The sequence below is a fragment of the Atta cephalotes genome, assembly GCF_000143395.1.
Source record: "Atta cephalotes unplaced genomic scaffold scaffold00039, whole genome shotgun sequence".
Lineage (NCBI taxonomy): Eukaryota > Metazoa > Arthropoda > Insecta > Hymenoptera > Formicidae > Atta > Atta cephalotes.
Window position 1 is genome coordinate 2,547,461 of NW_012130103.1, and position 10,147 is coordinate 2,557,607.

Here is a 10,147-nt window from a genome sequence, read left to right on the forward strand (position 1 = left end):
GAGAGAGAGAGAGAAGAGCGGACCGAAAGGGCGACGACAGGTCACGAACTCCGCGAGTTCCGTTTTGACAGGAGCTGTCAGATCTGCGCGAGAAAAAGGGGGGAGACGGCGAAGTGGGAGGGGAGGGAGAAGGAGAACGAATGGCGAGAGAGGTGCAGTGAACAAAGGAGACGTGCATACTGGAATTCTCGTGCGATTACGCACGAGGGATCGCACGACGCCCTACGCACGAGGGTCGACAACGTCATCTCACCGTGACGTCGAGGTCGTCGGTGACCAATGAATGGGGGGGGTGAGGGGGAGGAAGAGAAGGTTCGGCAGAAAAATCCTGTGCACCGTTTTCTACTTTCTTTTTCTTTCTTTTCCTCTCACTTTCTCGCGCGCGACTCGGTACGTCGACTCGTTTCTTCTCACGCGTCCCTCAATCTCCCTTCTTTTCTCGCACTTTCTTTCTCCCTTCTTCGTCGCGCGACGAAAAACGCGAACCAGAGGGCGACGATTAGGCGAAACAGCTGTTGGTTGGCGTCCGCGAGAGAGAAGCCCCAGCAGAGAGCGAGAGAGAGTTTCACTAGCTACGCCATAATAACAGAGAGACCCACGCGAAAATCCTATCCACGGTTAGTGGCCGGCGGTGGTGGGGCATGATACGTAAATTCCACCTCTCGTTCTCGCTTCCTAGGCCACGAGTACGCAAGGACGATTTATGTTTCGCGAGTTTCGCGACAGCCAAGTCCCTGAGGGGGGAAAATTGCCAACGAGTGGGCGAGAGAAAGAAACATTTTCGAAGGGGACAGAGGGGGGAAGGGGGAGGGGACAGTCGGAGGAACGCGAGAAGGGTCACAGGGAGGGATAGATGGATGGGGAGGACAAACGGTGTCGACGAGGTGGACGAGAGAGAGAGAGAGAGAGAGACGGACTACCATTATGTTACTATCGAATCACATCGTCGAGAAAGGAAGACTTCCTCATCTCGATTGTTGATCTCAATCTTTTCTTTCGTCGATCTCGCTCTTGTCGTTTCTCTCGCTCGTGTGTCTTTCTCCTTTTCTCTCTCTCTCTCTCTCTCTCTCTCTATCTTTATCTCTCTCTCTTGAGAGATACATCTTTTTCCTGACTAGGGCACGAGACTTCCGCGGGAGATGATCGCGACTGCGAGATCGACCTACCCGCGGCGACGCGCCCCGAGCTTTCCATTTATGTAAATGCAACGAGCAATCGCGCGTATCAGAGGCGCACGAGCGACGGCGACGATGACGACGAGGATGGCGTTCATCATAGCATCGCGAACGTCACACGAGATTCCGCGATCCATCCGCCAGAGGGGTTGCTGGCCTGAAAAGCCACGAGCACATACCCCTGATTCACTTTAACCTTAATCGCGAGGCCAAACTAAATCATGCTTTAACTAAACATCGATCCGCTATGGACATTTCCGTGTCGAATTTGATTCAAGTCTTTTGCACGTTGACGGCCTGCCCGTAAACGCGCGTCGACGACAAGTGTATCTTTCGCACGGTCCTTTATTTACTTACATCAACTCACGACTTTTCCGCTAACAAATCTCTCTCTCTACTGGGAAATTTTTCTCTAGTGTTCCACTCTGGCCCCGGGATTCGCGGTTGGTGTTTGGCTGCGATTGCGCACAAGCCGGATGTCGCGCGCGCCGCCGCGGCCTTTCCACTTAATATCTACTACACACTGGACGCGATGAGTAATAAGCGATATCCAATGAAAGCTTTGCTTTTACTCACGTGATGATGCAAAGTAGAGTTCTCATTGGATATCGTCCATCGCTCATCGCCTATCGCATTCAGTATGCATTTTATGACTCCGTCACACCAGCACAATTCGCGAAATCCAATCAGCGTACGGCTCTTCTGGAAAAGCAATACGTTGATTGAATATCGTGCTATTAGTGATAGGCGATATCCTAGATATTGAATAATTCAATGCCGATATGGCAATAATTTATATTAGCAATTCGCTGTTTGACATTTCTATATATTGATACAAATCATAGATATAATAAGAATTCAGATATACATCGGAATTCATAGTCATATTTTAAGATCGTCTGAAGTAATGTCTTACGTTGCTAATGTGATCTTTTGATTGGTTCATGATATCTTAAGACTGTACTTAAGACAATCTTAAATATAAGATCCGACTATAAATACCTATGGCCTATGTCTAGGAATTCTTATTATTATCTTATTATTATCTATGGCTATGTTCAGCAGAGAAAGCAGCTTTGCAACTGTTGTAAAATTTTTGAATATGATTGATTTATACATTTAGATCCAATGAGGAATTAAGAGCAAGACCAAACATATTAAAGAATTTTACAACAGTTGCAAAGCTGCTTTTTCTGTTAAATGCAGAAAATTTATGATATAAGCCAGCTTTGACGTCATATTGGAGTAAGATGTCAATTTAAAATTTTTCGTTCTCGGCATAAATTCTACATACACGTATTAATGTGTATACATCAATCCTGGAAAATGATTTTTAAATCTGTAGAAGAGGAAAAAATAATTGTTATACAAAAATTATTGCGTATTTAGTCCGTTAATTTAGTCCGTAATACAGACAATTTAAGAATGATATCAGCAATTTATTTCCAGAGAATAATAAAAAAAGTGCATATTGTTATGTAGTTGACATCCACTTCTTCAAAGGGCAATATAAATGTGCGTATAAAAACTAGCATATAAAGTATAAAAAACTTTTTAATCAATCAAAGCAAAGTTCATTAAACTTGAGATTGATTTTCTTTCTTCTGATTGGTTAAATTCCAGTCCAAATCACAATCGCAATCTCACTTGTATTAACTAATAAATCGTTTTAATTTCAGTAATGTATCTAAAGCATAATGTACCAAAGTGGTATAATAAAAAATGATCAATTTAATACACATATCATGTATATGTTTACCGACGAAAGTGAAATAATTCAATAGAAAGTTACTAGTATAGTTAGTATAATTATCAAGTGCGCGATGTAAACTAGCCCATGATCTTTGTTTTGCATGTCTTTTATCAGCTCATTTTCTAAATTTCTATCAATTCCCACTCTCGCAGCTAAGTTACCAAATTGATGCAGCCAATGGATATCGAATTTCCATATGGTGACTTCCATCCATCGTTCGAAATAGCAGCTTAAAAATTAATTCTATTGTATTTTTGCAAATAATTAAGGCCATATCATCTGTATAGTCCCTGTAAATTTTTTTGCAATATATAAAATGAATGTTATAACTACTTATATCTGGAATATATAAATACTAAAACTATATAGTGTCCCAAATTTTTTGACATATCGCTTGTGATAGACAGAGCAGACTTAACGATTCTAACAATATAAAATAAACTCATATTATTACACACATTATATATATTTTTATAATAATTACAAAATATTATCCTTATCATTTCAATCATTTTTTTTTGTTGAACAATGAACTTAAAAAAATTGTGTACTGTCATAATCATTATAATTATAAGTCATTATAATGTGTGTAAACATCTTTACAGATTATTTTAAAAAATGGTTTGTACCAAATTATTATATCTATTTTATAAAATCATTTAGACTTAAGTCATTTAGAATTAAATCCAACTGAAATTAAATTCAAGTTATATTTATATTCATAATTTCTAGCTTGTTTTGACTGAGTTACGTTTCTTTGAGCTCTTTCCTTGTTTGGGAATAACGCCAAACAGTGGATGCCTTGTTCTTAAATTATTAGGGAATTGTACGCCAGAGCTCTCGATAGGTATCGGCTTTACTTCCGGTGCTTCAGACAATTTTCTTCTTATTGACAAGAAACCAGCAGGCTTAATATTTACTATACAAGAAATATCAGTATTAATAAATTAAAAAGAAATAATATAACAAAGGAACATGCAAAACTTCTATTTTGATGTCATAATAAAAATTTTTTTACCAGTTTTGTACTGTGGAGCATCCTTCTTGGAATTAAGAACACACGTTATATTGTGATTTGTATTATGAGCGACTATACAATATCGTTCGTTTTTAATTTTGAACTTTGATTTGTTTTCGAAAACTATAGTCTGACCATGAAGCTCTTGTGGGTCTACCTATGTAACACAAAATCATATCCTCAATGTCTCGAAATATTAAAAACATAGGTTAGTTCATTTTGCCAGTTCAATCTTACATTCAAGATTATCTTAAATATAATTTTGAAATACTATTCCAAGTTTTGAACTGGTGTACTCTGGTACAATAAATTAAAGAGACAGATACAATTTGTTTCTAACTTATTGTATAAGACTTATTGTATCAGAACCAGTTCAGAATTCTTTGAAAAAGAACTACAATAAGCTTTTAATTTTTTGCTCTAAACTCTGAGCTGATCTTAATTTGCTATAAGCTAAATTTGCTCTAAACTTTATAATTGAGATCTAATCAATTTGTTTATAAAACTTACAGTCTATTCAGATAAATATATGCATAAAGAAAAAATTATTTAAGAGAAGATTATTCAATTGTATTTCTGTTATGCACATAAAATGCAATTGAATAAGTTTCCTTATGTATACATTAATATGATTATACAAATTTGTTTGAATATACTCTTAGAGTGTTTTCTTTAATATTTGCAATACTCGCATGCATTATTCTTGTTTAATATTTAATGTTAATTTGATGACAAGAAGATGATATGACATGAAATGATATTCACAAGTGTTGCAAATGTTAAATAGACAATGGAATATTAAAGAGTCTTATTACAAAAAACTTAAAGTAGTGAGATGTAAGCAGTAAGGAAACCAATATATTGAATTGGCTACTGTTTATGTTATGATCTCTATGTTATGTTATGAACTCTACTGTGATTGATCAATTCGCTTACTGCTTATGTTTTACTATTTCAGTTTTTTGTATCCATGATCTTTAAGGTAGTATTGGAAACTTTTTTTGCCAGAAAAGCCAAAATTTAGAAGTTAGAATAAAAGGTTAAAAAGATCTGCACCTATTATAAATTGAGATATTAAAATTGTTCTCATTATTTAAGGCATTGACGAGATATTATTAAAGATTCATTAGTCCTTGGAAAATTTTCGTAACTGTCAATGGAACTCAGAGACGAGCAAAGAATGACATTACTGACAAATAATAAAAATTTACATTAACATAAATATTTACAATTATTAATATTTTGATAATTTATTATTAAATTAATGATTTTTTATTATATACATACTGTATAAATAAGTACGCATACTTTAAATGCTATACCTTACATATTGCCAAAAAATTACAATTTTTTTCTATAGTTATCTCTATTGATAATCAAACTAAGATGAAAACATTAAAATCACAGTTTTAAATAAAAAAGTATTATTACAAGTATAAACACATATACATGTCTGCGAAACTAAATTATGAAATTAAAACCATATTATCAGTTTTTTACTTTTAGGCTGCACCAACGTCACTTTGACTTTAAGCAAGACTTAAAACTCTCTGTCTCTCTTTTGTTTTAAAACAAAACAGAGATAGTTTTAATCCTTGCTTAAAGTCAAAATAACATTAGTGCAACTGGGCTTTAATCACATAAATTTTAACATGCAAATTTTCCATCGATCATCTTTAATAATATTTCGTCGATGCTTAAGACAATCTTAATTATGAGATTAAACTATGTTTCTTCCATTATCTAGACTTACTAATCTAGGGATGTCCATTATCCAAATTTCTTCACTGTCTGATACATCTTCCAAATTAAATGTGGAAGGTGCATTTTCCTCATTCAATGTCTCCTTTTCAACTATTTCTTTAAGCTGAAAGATAAATAGACAATAGCACAGACTTATTCTTTCATAATTAAAATTATACTTAAATAGAAATTAAATATGTAGAAACTAATCAAAATTAAAATAATAAAAATTGAAATTTAAACGGAACAATGATCCACTTACAGTGCACGGTCTGGACAAAACTGAAGTGGATAATGACAATCCATTAAATGTCACTTCCTTAGATCCATTAGCGTTGTCGTTTGAGGTTTGCACAATCTCATCATCCGCCGCGTTTTTGTCAATCGATTTCTTAGATTTTTTCAGAATGCTTTTGCGCGATCCTTTAACAGGACTGCTATGCACTTTGGACGGCTCTTCTGTCTTTATTGTGATAGATTTACGCTTGTGATTTGGAGATAGCATATCCTCGATGTTCTCCATCAATACCATCGATTTATTCAATTGCGTGTTCAGTTCCGTTACCGAATCTTCGTTAGCGGAGTCTGTCATTTTTTAAAAATTGTCCTAAATTATGGTATAAACTATTCGAAAACAAAATGTTTTCACCAAGCATAGCAGTAAAACACGAGCAAAGAACACATTTGATACTTTTGATAGGTTATGTTTCGTTACGCTCGTTCTCTTTCGTCTCTGGCCTACTATTCCTTCAAGGCGCGTTCACACTTCGACGGAACAGCAGAAAGGTCTATTTATAATAATCGTAAACGTGTTGTAAGCAGTGTAGTTGTAAGAATTGACCAATCAAGTCGAATGTGAGGAGAATATTTGTGATTGGTCAATTCTTACAATTACACCACTTACAACTACGCTTAGACCGGAATCAGACGATGCAATTGAAGATTGAGATTAAAGATTAAAGATTGAAATTTTATCAATGAGGACAAAGAAATTTTGACTCTTTTTGTTCTATTTTTTTGGTTAAACTTCAATCTTTTAATCATCAATCTCATTCTTTTTCATGAGCTGCTCAAACCGACTGTGAAAACACGTAGTCAAAATGAATATCAAGCGTCCATTTTGATCACGTGATTCTTTTGTCGCTGAAACAATCAATTAGAATAGTTCATAAAAGGGAACTTTCCAGCAAGCGACACAAATTCATACAAGAGTCATTCTGCCCTTATTCAATAATCAGTAAGAAACAAAAATGAAATGATTCTGTGCGTCAATCTTCGATTTGTGCCTCTGGGTTCCAAAATTAAACTCTGTTAACTTAAGTATCATTTTATCCTTGTTAGTCACCGAATGTTGAATACAGATGACAAATACTCGGAGTTGACAGAGTCAAGTTTTAGAACGCACCCCTAGAAAGCTCCCTTTATATATCTAGTGACTTTAGCCGATTTCGGCGGTAACAGGAAACAAGCCGGTATGGCTTTTCAGGTTCTCAGGTTTCTCTTTACTAATAAGTCATAAAATTAGTACAATATTATCAGTTTTTTTACTCTTAATCACTTCATTAACAAAAACGTATACTTTTGTAAGGATGTCGGGTTTTTAATATCTAATATCTCGATTTGTGAGACAGCGCCGCTTTTTTTTTATTAATGATTTTTCATCTTATTTTTCAATGTCTTCTAACCAAATATTCACACTACTCTGTTATCTTAATTTATTATTAGTCAAATAGGATTCGATTAGGAAATCTAGTACTACCATTTAGAAAAAAGAAAGACGTACGACATAGAAAATTTTGTGAAAAATGGCTTCTGCCAGAAATGTGAGAAGATCTACGCGAATAAAATCTCGCGTAAAATATACAGAAGTCAGTGATGAGGAAACACTTGTTAGCAGTCGTAAGATTACATTAATATAAATTATTATAAATATTTGGTTAGATAATATAATTGTTAATTAATATAAATCTTGTAGAAGTAGTTTGTCTTTAAGATTTATTCAGTTTAATTCAAACTATGATTTGTTATACTGCATCTGTAATCAGTGTATTGTTTATATTTTTGTAGCACAAACTAATATATTGAATGCTGAGATAGAAGAACAACTAAAAGATATCGAAGAAGATGTACAAAAACCACTTGGTAATTGCTAAAGATTTATATGGGTAGCTATTTTATTCTTATCTAATGTTGTATTGATATGTTTTAGAATTATTTTCTGAGAAGGATGTAAGTGGAAGAAAACTATATGGATTTCAAACACCAACAAAAAGAAATAGCATGATGATTAAAGCTAATCAGTGCCGTACACCTGAGACTCCAAAAAGTTTTAAAACACTTCCAATCTTAAAAGTCATTCTTGACAAAGTTATCATAAACCCTGACAATCAAACGACCAAGAAGGATATCAAAAGTATCCTATTTCATAAATACATACTTTATTACAAATTGTAAAAAACATATTTGCATCTTTTAATTTCTTTTTTTTCTAATAACTTAGTATCTCGAAAACGATATTTGCCCAGTGTAACTTCAAGTGGCAATGAGAGCGTGTCAGAAGACAGCGAATATATACCTTCAAATGATGAAGCCAGTTTAGAATCTTCTGAAACTTCTGATAAAAGTGAGAGTAGTGACAATTCTGATGTAAATCAAGAAAATAATATTAGAAGGAAAGTTATACAAAAAGTGAAACCTTTATTGAAACGTGAGGTACGAAGTACACCTAGGAAAACAGGAAAAGGATGTAAAACTGTTGCTTATAAAGATTATGTAAGTTGGGATTAACAAGATGGTCTTAAATAGCAAATTATATGTAAATATTTTAATTATAATATATATATATATATATAGTTTATTGATGAATTTTTTTTTAAATATTTAAAGCACATACAAACTGACGAATATTTTGAATCTCAATCAGAAAAAATAATTACATCTGATCGTACATTAGAAAGACTTAAGAACACTCGTCTCACAAAAGAATCACTAGGAAAGTTATTAATAAATCAAAATCATATTTCTACGATACACAAAAATCGTATTTGTTCATTGACAGAAAATTGTACATCGTTTTTTCCTATGTGGCAATTCATATTGGAGTAAGTATTAAATATAATTGAATATTTTATAACGAAATGTTATTTTAAAATTTGTATTATATTTTAGAGAAGGTTACAGTCTGCTACTTCATGGAGTAGGTTCAAAAAGAAATTTGATAAATGATTTTCATAATGAGATTATAGAAGATTATCCAACATTAGTTATAAATGGATTTTTTCCTAGTTTAACACTAAAAGATGTATGTTAACTCTATTATTAATTAAAAAGATATGTACGAAAGTTCTATATTAAATGTTATTTCAGATACTTGATAACATAATAATTGATTTGTTAGATTTAAATTGTCCAACAAATCTTAATGATTGTTTAGAACTTATAGAAACAGTTATGGGAGATAATCCGGATGATCGACTTTATTTATTAATTCACAATATTGATGGAGTAATGCTGCGTTCGAATAAAGCTCAAAATATACTTGCCAGTTTAGCAGCCATTCCAAATATTCATATCCTAGCATCTGTTGATCATATAAATGCACCACTTCGTAAGTTATATTTATCATATTTATGCTGATTTGGAAGTTGATTTATTACTAGTTAATGTCGCTAATTTATTGATTTAGTTTGGGACCATGTAAAATGCGCCAAGTTTAATTTTTATTGGTGGGATGCAACAACATTATTGCCATATCAAGCGGAAACATCATATGAAAGTTCCTTATTAGTTCAGCAAAGTAGTGGACTCATGTTATCCTCTCTCCAGAATGTCTTCCTGTCCCTCACGTCAAATGCTCGAGCAATTTATTTGATTCTTGTTGAATATCAATTGAGCAACAGCAGTAGTAATTTTACAGGTAATTATTATTCAATCAATTACTATTCTATTATATCATATTAACTATATTTAATGATAATTTGATGATCATGATGCCATTTTAGGAATGCCATTTAGGGATCTATATCGAGCAGCACGCGAACAGTTTCTAGTTAGTTCCGATTTGACATTAAGGGCACAGTTAACTGAATTCATTGATCATAAATTGCTAAGAATTAAACGTACAGTTGATGGCGCTGAACATCTGACGATACCTCTTGATAAGTCTCTTCTTAAACAATTTATGGAACAACATGGATCATAATTGATGAACATAAGAAAAAGTATATTTTTATAATAGTTGTAATTTTTATGATAGTTATAAGGAAAATAATAGTTTAATGACTGAATTAAACTTTTAATTTCTTTATTACATATCACTAATTTATCGCATTTTATTTTTCGTTCATTGTATTTTATATAAAAAATATTTCATAAAAAGTTATATAAACACCAATAATGTGATATTAAAGATCGACAATCTTAAAAATTCGTATAATTTAAATTTAGATTTAATTCATA

The 10,147-nt window shown here is 33.0% G+C and overlaps 2 protein-coding genes across 2 annotated transcripts; one reads left to right on the forward strand and one right to left on the reverse strand.

The window, feature by feature from the left end:
- Positions 1-3,656: 3,656 nt before the first annotated feature.
- LOC105622099 lies at positions 3,657-6,281 on the reverse strand. Its single transcript, XM_012203531.1, has 4 exons — positions 5,952-6,281; positions 5,700-5,813; positions 3,947-4,103; positions 3,657-3,847 (listed from the first exon to the last, which is right to left on the reverse strand). Exons 1-4 carry the CDS (start codon positions 6,279-6,281, stop codon positions 3,657-3,659), a joined length of 792 nt encoding a protein of 263 aa, XP_012058921.1.
- A 1,213-nt stretch (positions 6,282-7,494) lies between these two features.
- On the forward strand, positions 7,495-9,890 carry LOC105622060 (origin recognition complex subunit 2). Its single transcript, XM_012203494.1, has 9 exons — positions 7,495-7,588; positions 7,757-7,831; positions 7,899-8,102; positions 8,190-8,461; positions 8,576-8,790; positions 8,858-8,990; positions 9,056-9,296; positions 9,375-9,605; positions 9,691-9,890. The coding sequence occupies exons 1-9, from the start codon at positions 7,495-7,497 to the stop codon at positions 9,888-9,890; spliced, it is 1,665 nt and encodes a 554-aa protein (XP_012058884.1).
- Positions 9,891-10,147: the final 257 nt, after the last annotated feature.

Bases quoted from the DNA above. Each gene is read 5' to 3' on its own strand.
- LOC105622099 (XM_012203531.1), bottom strand. From the start codon at position 6,281: ATGACAGACTCCGCTAACGAAGATTCGGTAACGGAACTGAACACGCAA. The intron at 5,814-5,951 runs GTAAGTGGATCA...TTTATCTTTCAG, and splicing joins TTTTGTCCAGACCGTGCACT to CTTAAAGAAATAGTTGAAAA. The intron at 4,104-5,699 runs GTAAGTCTAGAT...TGTGTTACATAG, and splicing joins TAATGGACATCCCTAGATTA to GTAGACCCACAAGAGCTTCA.
- LOC105622060 (XM_012203494.1), top strand. From the start codon at position 7,495: ATGGCTTCTGCCAGAAATGTGAGAAGATCTACGCGAATAAAATCTCGC. The intron at 8,991-9,055 runs GTATGTTAACTC...ATGTTATTTCAG, and splicing joins CTAGTTTAACACTAAAAGAT to ATACTTGATAACATAATAAT. The intron at 9,297-9,374 runs GTAAGTTATATT...TTATTGATTTAG, and splicing joins TCATATAAATGCACCACTTC to TTTGGGACCATGTAAAATGC.